Genomic DNA, 15862 nt, shown 5'->3' with positions numbered 1-15862 from the left:
ACAGTTCCCGATAACGGGCCCGAAATCAGTTCCGAATACAGACCTGATAATCGTTTTCCGTTTCACGCATATCATTAACAATATTTGAAATGTAAAAAAAAATGCTTCATATGCAAATATATCAAACATTAAACATTTTTTGGCAATTAAAGACAAAGTATATTTTACAGTTCAAATATTGTTCACGATGTGCTGACTGCTGATATTTGTTGAAACGGAAAAATATTCTTTCTCGGGCCCGAAATCGGGTCTGATATCAGGCCTCATAAAGTATAAAGTGTGGATATAATTGGCACTTAAGTTATACCTAGCCCGACGTTGGGCCCAAGCAAGAGTATTTTTCCGTTTCACCAAATATCAGTACATCGTTAACAATATTTGAAAATTAAAAAAATGGTTCATATGCAAAAATTCAAACATTGAACATATTTGGCAGTCAGAGACGGTATTTTTTACATTTCAAATATTGTTAACAATGTGCTGATATGCCGTGAAACGGAAAACGATAATCAGGCCCGACATCGGGACTGATTTAAGATCCGTTATCAGGAAGAGTGGATGTAATTGACGCTAAAATTTTAACTGGTCACACTGAATATCATTGTCAAGTCAATTTGTCAGTGTCGTCTATCTCTATATATCATGTCGATGTATGTGAATATTACTGCTTCTTGCTTTGATTGTCCTTCTTTTACATTGTTTTCTTTACTGTTCTGATGATTTTAATAACAACTCAATGATACAGATTTGAGTTAACTGTTTATTCTGAAATTGGAGTGGACTGGTTACTAATGTTACTATAAGTCCATGCTCGGAGTGCGCTCGTACTTTTGTCAGCAAAATTGATTAACTTAAGCAACTAAAATTGTACTTGAGAGTGGAGCAGCAGCACTAAAAGTACCTTAACTATTAGAGCTAAGTCCATTACACACATATATACAACATAAATACAGAATTCTCACCAAAAAACCAACGTTTGACAGCGAAAGATTTCAAAAGTAAAGATATACAGGCTGACACCGCTGTGCTGGAACCATTCTTGGTGCCCGTCAGGCCCGTCTTTAGGTTTGTAATATATATGCCAATGATGTGTGCCAGGGGGCGTGGCCTAGAAACAAACTTGTATGACGGTGAACGCATATATGTGTCGGTGGCAGTGAAGGCATTAAATGTCCTATATGTCTTTTAAGTTTTATAGTTTGTTTTATAGACTGCAATTTTATATACAATAAGGAAACTCCAGGTCTTAATTTAAGAAATATTATTGTGAAATTGTTTGTAAACGACTGTTTGTTTCTTAATTAAATAAATTAAAAAAATTAAGTTCTAAACATGTTTAAGGCTGCCTTTCCACCAGATATGTGCTATGTTATGTTGATGTGGATGTGTTTGATATCCACCAATCATATCAAATCATAGCTTTGTTGAACCTGTTTCCACCAGGGCTATGCTATGTGGACCAGTGAACGTGATTGCTTATGGTAAATTATTGACAGTGCTTAAAACCTGATGTTAAATACTTACAGGATTAGTGGTATATGTGTCATTGGTGCCACATCCATCATAGTAGGTGTCTACTATACCAGTGACACAGTTGTGGCCTAAGTTAGGATTCCATCAGCATTGTTGGGTGGAGATGGAGACAGTGCATGTGAAAGTGGAACAGTTGTGGGAGGAGCCAGGGCACCATGGTGAGTAGATTGAACTCTTGAGTACTTATACTTATGTCAAGCTGACACCACTGTCAGATCAGTTAGGGAGTCAGTCCATGTTGGGCTGTGGGCAAGCAAGCCATTGGAAATATGTTATACCATATAATTTACTGAGGCAAATATACTTTATGTTACAAGAAGTTATAACCAATATAACCGAGCATGTGGTTTTTATTCTATTAGATTTAATTTAGTTAGCCTTATTTTCAATCTTAATATATTTTGCAAAACTTTACTTAATTATTAAAATTTGTATATTTTATTATTGTTTTTGTTCATGTAAAGTTGTATAAATGTCTTATGATGTAATATTTCTATGCCAATGTTGGCAGAATATGCCGTTCTATATGAAACTACAACACCAAAATTATAGTTTTAAAACGAATATGGGACTTAATCGCGTAAACTTACGTTTATTATATGGCCTGACGTTTCGAACGTGATATTACGCTTGTGGTCACAGGCAGACTGGCGAGGAATTTTATCAACATCTTGCTGCGCGGGTTGTTTTCGTGGTGTGATTAGCAAATGTAAGGGTGAAAAAACATTCCAACACATACCATCTGATCGGATGTTGTGTGTAGGCAAAGTGACAAACCTAGCGTACAAGTGAATAATCAAGATCAAGTGCGGGTAGTTCGCAAAACCCGCGCAGCAAGATGTTGATACAATTCCTCGCCAGTCTGCCTGTGACCACGAGCGTAACGTTACGTTCGAAACGTCAGGCCATATAATAAACGTAAGTTTACCCGATTAAGTCCCGTATTCGTTTTAAAACTATGAACGAAAATCGTGTTGGTTTAAATCAATATAACACCAAAATTGTTCATATAATTTTCTCTGAATCACATTTATGATCATGATTATAGCTGTTGCAGAGGCATCTCCAGGGCCCATGAAGCGAGAACCTCAGCAGCTACCGGTTATCATTAATGTCAAACAGGAGGTCATTGACCCACAAGAAGATTTGCAAAATATTGTGGAGAAGGTAGTTGTGAAAGAGGAACCCAAGGATGGCAGTGACAGTGAAACACTGCCACAAAATTTGGTGTTCGGTGAAAATGGTGAGTGGAGTTATACAATACAAATATTCTTTATTGCACCATGTAGATGTAGTGTAGGGGAAGGCACGGAAACTGGTTAAATTTCCAAACGGTTACCATGTACTTGGCGCAAAACCTTTTAATTTCGGTTTCGCTTGAATAACCGTTATTTTCGGTTTTTATGAGAACAGTTCTTCTCAAATTAACCGGTTTAGAGCAATAAAAGCCGGTTTCTTCTTGTGTCAGTGTCTATGTTTATATGGCACTGGCACACCACCAGGCCGGCCGGCCGTTTCGTCGCTCGTCGAATAAACCGGTTTTTTTGGTTACATTAAAGTTGTTTAAACGTTGACGTTCTTATAAAAGTTCGGAGGAAAACCGAAATAAACCGGTATTTACCGGTATTTTATAAACTGGATCACAGTCTTGGTCTAGTGTAGGGACGTCCGGCCGGAACCCGGCGGGTTGTCGATCGCGTGCTGCGTTCCCTGCCCTCAGCCCAATTCCCTGAAGTTGGAGCTGCAGGTTGAAACTGTCGCGGCGGCATTCTCATACTCCTCTCCTTAATTCTTCTGGCACCATACAAATGAATCAACTTTTTTGTTATTATGACAATAGTAGCATAGGTCCCAGGACCGGAGTCAGTGGAAGAAAATGGTTCGAGCCCTACACCCCAGCAGGGGGTAACACGATGAAAAGAAGAAGTAGCATAGGTTGCTACTTATATAACTACTATAAAATGTATGTTTCATCTATGTTAAATTTAATTCATGATATTTCGTTCGATTTTAAAATAAAACTCTTTAATTAATATCGAACGAAACAAAACAAAAATATGGACCATGTTTGTCTGAAATAAATGCATATAATTTTTTAAAAGCAACACTGTTCCATTTAATGAAAATGAAAATTTTATTGGAAGTGATTTGTACTAGTATTAAGAGTCTAATACTTTAATACTGTGTTTTATTTTGCAAGTAGGGCTCAAGGGCTCTTTTACAAGTCAATACAACATTTGCAGTAACATTATACAGTGACATGAAAAATATATAGCAATATTTATAAATACAACTGCCAATACCTGGGTAAACATTACATTATAATAATCTTAAAATAAATAATTACTACAATTTATGAGAAATTTGTATAATAGTCTCTACGGTTAATAATACATTATATTTGGAAATGTAAACGATCCCCAATGTCAGACCACTAATACTAGTCAGATTTGGAGCTCTTCTAGTGTCAAAATGAATATTACATAAATGGCGTAAAACCTGTTAAGCTAACAGTCTTATAAAACTAATGCTACTAGTACAGAATATATAACTAGTATGTATCCATCAAATTTTATTTAAAAATGTTATATTTTATATTTCTATGCCAATGTTGGCAGAACATGCTGTTCTATACCAGTAAACAACAACACCAAAATTGTACGTACCATTTTCGCTGAAATACATTTATGATCATGATTATAGATATTGCAGAGGCGTCTCCAGGGCCCATGAAGCGAGAGCCTCAACAGCTACCGGTTATCATTAATGTCAAACAGGAGGTCATTGACCCACAGGAAGATTTGCAAAATATTGTGGAGAAGGTAGTTGTGAAAGAGGAACCCAAGGATGGCAGTGACAGTGAAACACTGCCACAAAATTTGGTGTTCGGTGAAAATGGTGAGTGGAGTTATACAATACAAATATTCTTTATTGCACCATGTAGATGTAGTGTAGGGGAAGGCACGGAAACTGGTTAAATTTCCAAACGGTTACCATGTACTTGGCGCAAAACCTTTTAATTTCGGTTTCGCTTGAATAACCGTTATTTTCGGTTTTTATGAGAACAGTTGTTCTCAAATTAACCGGTTTAGAGCAATAAAAACCGGTTTCTTCTTGTGTCAGTGTCTATGTTTATATGGCACTGGCACACCACCAGGCCGGCCGGCCGTTTCGTCGCTCGTCGAATAAATCGGTTTTTTTGGTTACAATAAAGTTGTTTAAACGTTGACGTTCTTATAAAAGTTCGGAGGAAAACCGAAATAAACCGGTATTTACCGGTATTTTATAAACTGGATCACATTCTTGGTCTAGTGTAGGGACGTCCGGCCGGAACCGGGCGGGTTGTCGATCGCGTGCTGCGTTCCCTGCCCTCAGCCCAATTCCCTGAAGTTGGAGCTGCAGGTTGAAACTGTCGCGGCGGCATTCTCATACTCCTCTCCTTAATTCTTCTGGCACTATACAAATGAATCAATTTTTTTGTTATTATGACAATAGTAGCGTAGGTTGCTACTTATATAACTACTATAAAATGTATGTTTTGTCTATAATACCATAAAAACCGCATTTTAACCCACCATACAAGGAAAATTGCCAATCGTATTTGAATTCATGGTAATAGAAAATAGAGTTAAATTTAATTCATGATGTTTCGTTCGATTTTAAAATAAAACTATTTAATTAATATCGAACGAAACAAAACAAAAATATGGACCATGTTTGTCTGAAATAAATGCATTTTATTTTTTAAAAGCAACATTGTTCCACTTAATGAAAATTAAAATTTTATTGGAAGTGATTTGTACTAGTATTAAGAGTCTAATACTTTAATACTGTGTTTTATTTTGCAAGTAGGGCTCAAGGGCTCTTTTACAAGTCAATACAACATTTGCAGTAACATTATACATTGACATGAAAAATACATTGCAATATTTATAAATACAACTGCCAATACCTGGGTAAACATTACATTATAATAATCTTAAAATAAATAATTACTACAATTTATGAGAAATTTGTATAATAGTCTCTACGGTTAATAATACATTATATTTGGAGATGTAAACGATCCCCAATGTCAGACCACTAATACTAGTCAGATTTGGAGCTCTTCTAGTGTCAAAATGAATATTACATAAATCGCGTAAAACCTGTTAAGCTAACAGTCTTATAAACTAATGCTACTAGTACAGAATATATAACTAGTATGTATCCATCAAATTTTATTTAAAAATGTTATATTTTATATTTCTATGCCAATGTTGGCAGAACATGCTGTTCTATACCAGTAAACAACAACACCAAAATTGTACGTACCATTTTCTCTGAAATACATTTATGATCATGATTATGGATATTGCAGAGGCGTCTCCAGGGCCCATGAAGCGAGAGCCTCAACAGCTACCGGTTATCATTAATGTCAAACAGGAGGTCATTGACCCACAGGAAGATTTGCAAAATATTGTGGAGAAGGTACTTGTGAAGGAGGAACCCAAGGATGACAGTGACAGTGAAACACTGCCACAAGTGTTTGTTGAAAATCGTGAGTGAACTTACACGATGCAAATATTTTTTATTACCAAGTAGATGTAGATGTAGTGCAGGGACGCCCGGCTCGAAACAGGCAGCCTGTCGATAGCTTGATGTGTTCATTTAGCTCAATTCTCTGAAGTTGGAGCTGCAGGTTACTGTCCCAGCGGCATTCCCATACTCTTCTCTTCAAATCTTCTTGTACCATGTGAATGCTATTTATTATATATTTATATATATTTTTTGCTATTATGACAATAGTAGCGTAGGTTGCTACTTATATAACTGCTATAAAAATATATGTTTAAATGTATGTTTTATTATTTTCAATACCATAAAAACCAGATTTTAACCCACCATACAAGGAAAATTGCCAATCGTATTTGAATCAATGGTATTAGAAAATAGAGTTGAATTTGTTTTGTTTTAAAATCGAAAGAAACAAAACAAAAGAAACACTGTTCTATTTAATTAAAATTTAAATTTCATTGGAGGTCATTTGTACTAGTACTAAGAGTTTAATACTTTAATAGTGTGTTTTATTTTGCAAGTAGGGCTCAAGGGCTCTTTTACAAGTCAATACAACATATATAATAACATCATATAGTGACATGATAAATACATAACATTTATAAATACAACTGCCAATACCTGGGTAAACATTACATTATAATAAATAATTACTACAGTTTATCAGAGATGTATATAATAGTCTCTATGGTTAATTTTACATTAAATTTGGAGATGTAAACGATCCCCAATGTCAGAGTACTAATACTTATCAGATTTGGAGCTCTTCTAGTGTCAAAATGAAATTTATATTAAATAAATCGCGTCAAACTTGTTACGCTAACAGTCTTATATTATAAACGAATGCTACTAGGGCAGAATATATAACTAGTTTTATCCATACAATAAATCAAGTAGGTATATTATACAATATTACAGAGACTTATCCTCTTAAGGACCAGCCATAGAAATGAAATATCCAAAATTTGCCACTGGAATTTGAACCTATAGTGCACGGAATACAGTAGATTTTATTTTGTTTGAAAATTGCACGAAACAAAACAAATGCAACTCTGTCCTAATTGAATATGATTTAAATTTCATCGAACTGAATAAGTCCTATAGGTAGGACCTGGGGCCTTACGAGGATATAGTCTCCACGTTTAAGTAATACATTAAGTTTGGAGATGTATAAGGTCCCCAGGGTTTGAGAAAGATAACAATACCTAGTAATAAGATTTGGAGATGTAAAGGCTCTCTAAGTGTCACTCTATGTCCTTCCCCGGGCATCAAACTATCTGTATACCAAATTTTATCTAAATCGGTTTAGCGGTTTAAGAGTCCGCAGCAAGCTCGATTCTCCATACAAACGTAGTTACGCTCTCATTTCAAAACGACTAGCTAGATTGCTCTGAAACTTTGTACTTACAATAGGATACGGTATAAATAGGCCTGTAATTAGTTTATGTAGCTTCAGATACCGTAGTTAAAAAAATACAGCAAATTTAAGTTTTTCATACAAATTTTGTTTTTGCCCTATTTCGTTTGTTTTATAACCTGGAGCTGTATAAACTAATTATAGGCATAGATATACCTCATGTAATTGTATGTGCAAAGTTTCATTACGAAACGAGAACTAGAACGAAACTCCGCTTGTGTGGGAAGATGAAATTCGGCCGAACTTTCTGCGGACTCTTAAGCCGCGGACTAAGAAGCAACAGACAGGTAGACGAAGTCACTTTCACATTTATAATATTAGAATGGCAATAGAAATAAGATAGTTATAACACACTGATTATGAGCCTTCAAGCTTGAATTTTTTTTTCTACTCATTAAAACAAGAAATAGTACTTTGCTAATCCTCGAGAAAATAACGTGCTAGTCAATCAGTGCTAAGCCGTTATACTTACATGCAATTAATGTTCCCAGCCCCCCACCGCAGAAATAAAATACACAAATAAATGTAACAACCCACCACCAAAAGTACAAAACTCGACACGTGTTCCGCCTCTCTACGAGGCATCCTCAGGAGATGCTGGAGATGTTGACGGTCTGACGCCCGACAACTGAAACTGTGAAAGACAAAGGGCGCGGGGCGGGACTAAATAGTCGCGCTTTTATGTCTTTTGTACTACATTTTTGTCTACTGACTGAGATACTTACCAATTTTCATTAATTATTTAGGTTTTATAGTTAAAAAGTATTAGATAACTCGTAGAAAAAGTATTGTAAGTATATAATAGTGATATAATCAAGCTTTTCAATCTGGTACCTTACTTAGGCAACTCAGCAAGCTTCGTAGCCACGGTACTCGACTGAAAAGCTCTCTATTATATCACGATTGTATTAAATACTATTTTAGTATTACCTAGTAGTAGCTTTTGTCAGTAAGAATTTTGTTGTATTGGCAGTGTGCGTCAAGGTGGAGGGCGAGTACGTGAAGGAGGACCCCGAGCCCAGCGAGAGTGAGACAGAGCCGTGCGGGAGTGAGATGGCTGCGGCAGTCGACCCGAAACACAACAAAAAACGTGAGCACAACATTATTTTAAGGGGCTGTCAACACCCAACGTCCTTGAAATTGATACTTAATCATTTTTTTAGGAAAAACCATTTTAGTAAAGCAAATTGATTATATTTCAAATGTTACAAGTATCTCAGTTTATTACAAGATAAATAACTATTGTGTTTACTTGACCTACCTAACACCTAATTAAATAAAAAATATTAGTTACATTTTTTGCGTTCGGCCGGCCGGTCAAGCTAGACATTCGTCGTTGTGTGCGTTGAACGCACACATCTAGCGAAAAACCTAAACAGCGCCCGCGTCTTACGCTCGGCGCAGTCTTAACAACATTGATGTTTGTGGCAGTAGCCTTTACGTTCGTGTTTTGTTACAGAGCCACCCTACTCGAAGATGAGGACTCGGTCGCGCGCTGCCAACACGAACACGGAGGCCAGCGGTGGGCCTCACTCGCCTGACGTCTGCACAGAGTCCTTCGAGTGCCCCAGCCTTTTAAAATTACACATGACACACTACACTGGAAACAACTCCTTTGCCTGCGAAATGTGCCAGTCGAAATTCGCGAATCTGACCGTTTTGAAGATACATTTAAGGTCACACACTGGTGAGAAGCCCTACAAGTGTAAAACCTGTAAAAAGAAATTCACACAAATAGGTTCTTTGAAGAAACACGAACGAATTCACACTGGTGAGAAGCCATACTCTTGTGAAACGTGCAAAAAGAAGTTTTCTCAAAAGACGCATTTGAAGACGCACGAGCGTATTCACACAGGTGAGAAGCCGTTTATCTGTGAATCATGTAATAAAAAGTTTGGGCTATTGAGTACTTTGAAAGCCCACCGAAGGACACACACTGGGGAAAAACCATACGTGTGCGAGATTTGTAAGAAAACGTTTGCGAAGTCGAATACATTGAAAACACATGAGAGGACGCATACGGGAGAGAAGCCGTACTCTTGTGGAATTTGCGAGAAAGCGTTTACAGCGTTGAGTATTCTGAGTAAACATAAACGGATTCATTCAAGAACTAGCAAAGTTTGAGTCCATGTGCGAGATTTACAGTGGCATAACTATACGGTGGCAAAGCGTGCCTGCCCCGTGAGGGGTAATTAGTTTAATTTACCAAGAGGCCGTGAGTACAGAGGCCTGCTATTGCCCCATTCGATTAATTTGCCACTCAGTCACAGCACTGGAAGTCTATCTTCTTATCTTATCTTCTAATTTTCGGGGGCCCTTGCGGATACACTTCGACCCATAGGGATCTTTTGTGTAGTTGCTCCCTTAGGAAATAGCTACTCAAGAGCTTTTTTGACCATCTCCATGTGCCGGATAATAGAGCTTATCGGTAGCCTTTTGAATTCCTTTGGTTCCAGATAGCCTGCTCCAAAGTCCTTCATTCTTTGTCTGGCGAGGGCGTGACATTCACACATTAGGTGTGTTACTGTCTCTTCCTCTTCACCACACATTCGACAATCAGTGTTGTCGGAGTGTCCCATCCTGGCCAAATACATATTTACAAAAATACATATACTAGAAGTCTAAATACATATTTGTTATTTTTTATACCGTGGTCGATGGCAAAAGAAGCATACAATCTGCAATGGTGCTTACCGTAGCCTATGAACGCCTGCAACTCCAGGGGTGTCCCTTGTATTGGTAGTAATTGAGATTGATATGATAACGAATAGATCACGCAGCTGTCAAACGCTGCAGTATGTAATTACCCGTAATAGCAGCAGTGTCACGCAGTGGGAGCAGAACTTCGTTGCTTTATTTACCACGAACGCTGTAGAGGGTTCGAAAGGTCGGGATGTATTTTAAACTCATTATACGTGATATTATCCGTTTTTATAGTTTTATTTAATTACTTCTTTATTTATTTGTCATAAAAAATATAATAAGACTATTTTTATTTATAGATAGTTAGATTATAATGTTATTATTGTATGATTATTTCAAGCTTTTTTTAACTTGACCTGTTGTTATGTATGTTAATTTGTTAGTGTGGGTCAAATCTTCGAAGCTAAATTTGACCCACTTCCCGATTTCCGCTTGAGCTCAAATTTTGCATACATATGTAAATCGGATGACAATGCAATATTATGATGACATGGAGCTGATCTGATGATGGAGACAGAACGAGGCCATGGAAACCCTGTTTTATCACAACGCAAACTAAATTTGTTAGAATTGTCTCGATGAGTATTAGTTGCCTGTGGAAAGAAAAGTACAGTCAGCGATAAAAGCTTGTACCATAAATGAATGTAAGGAAACAATTCAAAAACAATCAACAGACCTTTTACGAGCTAGTGCAATGAAAATATTTTTACTTAATTTGATGTATATTAACCATACAGCAGTTAGATTAACATTAATATAATTCTAATTAAATCTAACCTAACCTATCAAAATAAAAACAAACACCACAATAAAAAAATCAAAAAAGTCAAAGGAGCATTACTGTGGTTATATGATTGTCTGCGGGGGGGGGGGGGGGGGTCACGTTGCTCTGCATCTGACAGTACATCAAACGGTATCAAAATATCTTCAATAAAGTTAATATCCGGAGAGGAGAATGAGGACCACGTTTGTGTGGAAACACGAATTCAAGCGGCCCTCCACTTTCGTCTTAATCTTAAAATAATGCCCATTTTGGGAAAAAGCGCGAGCGTCACTTCACTGAGCCAGCGACCGACTAACACTGACTGACAACCCAATTCGAAGTGACACCGATATCTTATACCTTTAAACGAGCTTTCTTTTATATATATATTTATATATATATATATTTCTGTGATCTCGGAAACGGCTCTAACGATTTCACTGAAATTTGGTATATGGGGGGTTTTGGGGGTATACAATCTATCTAGATTATTCTTATATTTGGGAAAACACGTGTTTTCGAGTTTTCATGCGTTTTTCTTTCGACGCAGAATATGGTCGCTAATTTCGTGTTGCCGGCTACTGTCCGTCTGGTCCAACGGGTTAAGACGCGGACTGCTAAACGAGTGTTACGGGTTCGAATCTCGCCCGCTGACTAACTTTTTTTTTTGTTTATATGTTCAAGTTTATATATAATTTTTTAATTTTTATTATTTTAGACAAGTTCAATTTAGTAAAAAAATGAGCTATGTAATAAGAGAAATTGACAATAGATGGCGTTACTCTGTGACAAGTGCTGTAACGTTAAAATCGATTGTAAATAATAATAATTGTCAGTTCACATTTTACTTTTTAAGTTTATGTAGATTATCACCTATACACCACCATATTACAATAAATAGTTATAACCGAGCAAAGCTCGGTCGCCCAGGTACTCATTATGTTATTTGAATCATGTTATCTAGTTATCGTGCGCCTCGCTTGTACCAATACACTTACGGACACGGTAGGAGTGAAATGCGCAATAAGTGAATGACATTAGTTAGATTTCATTTTAATAACATTCGAATAAGCGTGCATCGCTTTTGCGGGCTGTATCGAGCGCTTCCGAAGTTACCCCTAGCACGATGCAAATCTTTCTCTTCTCTTATCTTCTGTTCTCTACTCTTATATTATCTTCTCTTCTCTAAATGTTGTCGCCTACGGCACATCACAGCGATCCCGTACCGTCACCGTTTTTAAGCAGCTGCTCGAATCTTTACTCATAACGTCGCAACATACCACCACTCAAATTAACAATCTAAAAGGATTTCTACTTTGTATGTATATGTATAGAGTTATTCCAAGGCAAGCTGGCAGCGATTTTAATAGCACAGACTGTGAAAGTGTTATCTTAAACGTCAAACCACTATGAAATGCAATGATGTTTAAATAACACTTTTACAGTCTATGCTATTAAAATCGCTGTCAACTTAGACTGATCTGACTCTACTAAATGAATAAAAAAACAATTAAAATTCATACGTTCTAAATCTACTTATGATTACAATATTAACTACTTACCTACATGTGAAAGCTTAAATTTTTACGTGTAAATAGGTACTTACAGGTTTATTAGGTTATATTAATATGACAGTTCGCTTAAGGCCGCCCAAAAGATCACTTTTGGCGCGTAAAACGGATATATGTTATCTGTGACATCTTCTTTTTTGGCTGTCATTCATTATTATTCGGCTAAGAGAGAAGCTTTGTAAAAGTAACTGATTAAAAACCTATGAAGAAGAAATACCTTTGTTCATATTTAAACTTAAAGCATCACTGGAATCCCCTGGAAGAGGCTCACAAGGTGGGCTTTCAATTCAGAAGTCGAGATGAATAATGAATAGGAGCAGCTTACCTTCTAAAACCGACGCCCGCCTAGCTGTGAAGGACAAGATTTCTATGAATCGGAAGCTAAGGTCAGAGAATTCCATTTATTTGCATCTGTATTCACCGTGTTTTGGCAATTAGCGGAATGATTGCTTACTAACTAAGCTCAGAGACGGATATCTGAATAACGAAAGGGATATCTGAATAACGAAAGCTAACCTATTTGAACAAACTTTTCTGCACTATCTAACCTAGCTTTTGCTATAAGAAAATACGACGTTGGTGTGTTTTGTGTTGTGAACGTACTCTCAAAAGCATGTTTCATGGTGTTTGGCGTTTGTGCGTGTCCGTTTTTTTTTTGGGATCTGAATGCTACAATTACTAAAACTATAATAGCTAAAATACTGCCAATTGAATAAAACTGTTTGTTCTTCTTGAGTGTATCTTGACGGTGAATGGAAAATGTTTTGAGATAATTCTGAAAATATTCGGCTACAAGGAAGAAGAGAAATTGTTATTTTGTTAGTTCATCATAAATAGCTGTAGTAATTTGTGTTAATTATTTCCAGAGACTCAGTTATAATTGTTTACTTTGAACTTCACTCTGAATTACTGGTATTAACTTTCATTTTATTAGATTATTTGATTTCTATTGTCGATCTGCAATAGTGAAAGTTTAAAATGGAAAGCTCTCGTAGTCGTAGTAGGAAGCGTGGCAGAAGAAGTAAAAGGAGGTCAAGTACTAGTACTGATAAACACTATAGGTGTATGAGCACGTCGCATGATAGGGCACACAAACGTAAACGTAAAAGAAGAGAGTGTTATAATGATCATCCGTCTCACTCAAATAGTTGTTGCCAAAGGTCAAAAGATTGGACAAGCTCGAAGTCAGACCGTAACAAGACCCAAACACCACCGTTACCATTTTCTTTTGGGTCTAATAACTTTCCAGTCTCGCACAGTGTGGTGCCAGAATTTGACCCTACTGATAATAGCCAAACTATACTTACCTCACTTACCTGGTTGACCAAAGTAAATGAATGTGCCCAGATATACCATTGGGATGACCGACAAATTTGTCATTATGCCATACCTAAATTAAGCGGCTTAGCCAAAAAATGGTACCAAGGACTGCCATCAGTACTGTTTACATGGGCTGAATGGACGGAGAAGTTGAAAACAGCTTTTCTAATTAATGAGAATTATGGTGAACTGTTGACAAATATGTTGAAACTTCGTTGTAGGATTGGACAGCCCTTAGAAAACTATTATTATGACAAAATGGCTTTAGTAAATAAGTGTGAGATATCCGGCCGAAAGGCTGTTGGATGCATTATCCATGGTATTGATGACAAATTTGTAAGGATGAGTGCTGGTGCATGTATGTTTGAAAACCCAGAACAATTACTAAACTATTTGCGTACTGTTTCTTTAGCTGATACAAACAATCTTATGCGCAGTAAGAACATGCCATTAAACAAAGCTGTACACAGCCATAATAAAACCAACGATTCACACACACAGCCTCTACGGTGTTTTAACTGCAATGAAGTAGGGCTTATTAGTATTAGGTGTACTAAACCACTAAAAAAATGCACTTACTGTTACAAGCTAGGCCACGAAACAAAAGACTGCCGTAAAAAGGCTGATTCTGGTAGTAGCAATGATAAGGAACGGCAGAGCTTAAACGGAGAAAAAACAATTCTATGCATTGATAATTTTGATAACTCTACAGATGGAAATGACAAAATATTTTAAGTCTATTCATGTTAACGGTGTACAATGCCAGGCATATGTTGATTTTGGTAGCCGGTGTACCCTGATGAGAGAAACTAATGCTCGAAATTTGCTTATGGACTGGGACCTTAGCGACTTACCTTTATTAAAGGGATTTGGCAATTCGTTGGTTAAGCCTTTGGGCAGAAAAGTAGTGACTTTAGAAATAGACAACGTCAGAGGAGAGGTTAAAATTTTAATTGTACCCGATCAGTCTTGCTAGCACCTATATTAGTCGGACAAACCTTTACTGAACAGCCTCATGTCATGGTCTTTAAAACAAATGACGAGTTGATATTCTTACAAAAACCTGAGGTTGTGGGAGAGAATGAAAAATTACAATCATTAATTCAGGATAATATTGTTATCTTGCCACATTCCACCTCTCCAATGGATGTCAAAGTAGAAAGTGATTATTCAGGTGGACTGTTTATACAATATAGCCATAGACAGAAAGTGGGTAATACTGATTACATGGTTCTTCCGGGAATTTATAAATTTGAAAATGGTAAAGGATATGTAATGATAAGTAACTTATCAAATAATACCTTAAATTTTAAAGTGGATGAGTTACTTACTCGAGGTTATCAGTATAAAGAAGTCCCCAATGAATATGTAGGCACATGTACCACAAGTCAAACTGGAAATTACCTACCGTTGCCAATGGATCAGGTGAAATTAGGTATAGAGTTGAACGAAACATAAACGTGCATTGTTCACTCTTTTACTGTGAATTATTGAATTTTAGTAAGGAAAACGTATTTTTATTACAACATGACTTTATTGACTGACGTTTTATATTTCATCAAATAAACCAAAGAGTACATTTGACATATAACTTCAAAGAGGCTGAACATACCGCCCACCAAAATACTTATTTTATACTACCTATCTATGCTTGACTGTAACAAAAAATACATTAACATAAAAATGGCAACTGTTGTCACAAATCCTAATTTAATAAAATAATAAACGTAACACACATTACATGCACAATAACAGCATTTATAATATCATTATTTACTAATATCACTGTTCAATATTAGTCAGGAAGCACAAATAAAGTACCTAACTTAAGTGAAATATAATTCAATCAGCCTGTCAAACGAAAACAATAAATACCTTCCTGAGACATTGCAAAGTTAACCGCCCACCATGAACCTATAGCGCTCTATGTCATTTTACTTGGCAATAAAATTAATTTGGATAATGGTCTTTTAATGACATTATCACCCTTACACTGAA

At 36.5% G+C, this 15862-nt stretch overlaps 1 protein-coding gene across 1 annotated transcript; it reads left to right on the top strand.

Annotated features, from left to right (window-relative positions):
* Positions 1-657: 657 nt before the first annotated feature.
* On the top strand, positions 658-10436 carry LOC133533101 (zinc finger protein 679-like). The gene is made up of 7 exons (XM_061872054.1): positions 658-1065; positions 1527-1691; positions 2582-2776; positions 4237-4431; positions 5894-6073; positions 8481-8597; positions 8967-10436. Exons 2-7 carry the CDS (start codon positions 1637-1639, stop codon positions 9629-9631), a joined length of 1407 nt encoding a protein of 468 aa, XP_061728038.1. The 5' UTR covers positions 658-1065; positions 1527-1636; the 3' UTR covers positions 9632-10436.
* The last annotated feature ends 5426 nt before the right edge of the window (positions 10437-15862 follow it).

Source organism: Cydia pomonella, chromosome 28 (genome assembly GCF_033807575.1).
Source record: "Cydia pomonella isolate Wapato2018A chromosome 28, ilCydPomo1, whole genome shotgun sequence".
NCBI lineage: Eukaryota > Metazoa > Arthropoda > Insecta > Lepidoptera > Tortricidae > Cydia > Cydia pomonella.
Note: the sequence above shows the minus strand (reverse complement) of the source record. Positions and strands in the feature narration are given on the sequence as shown.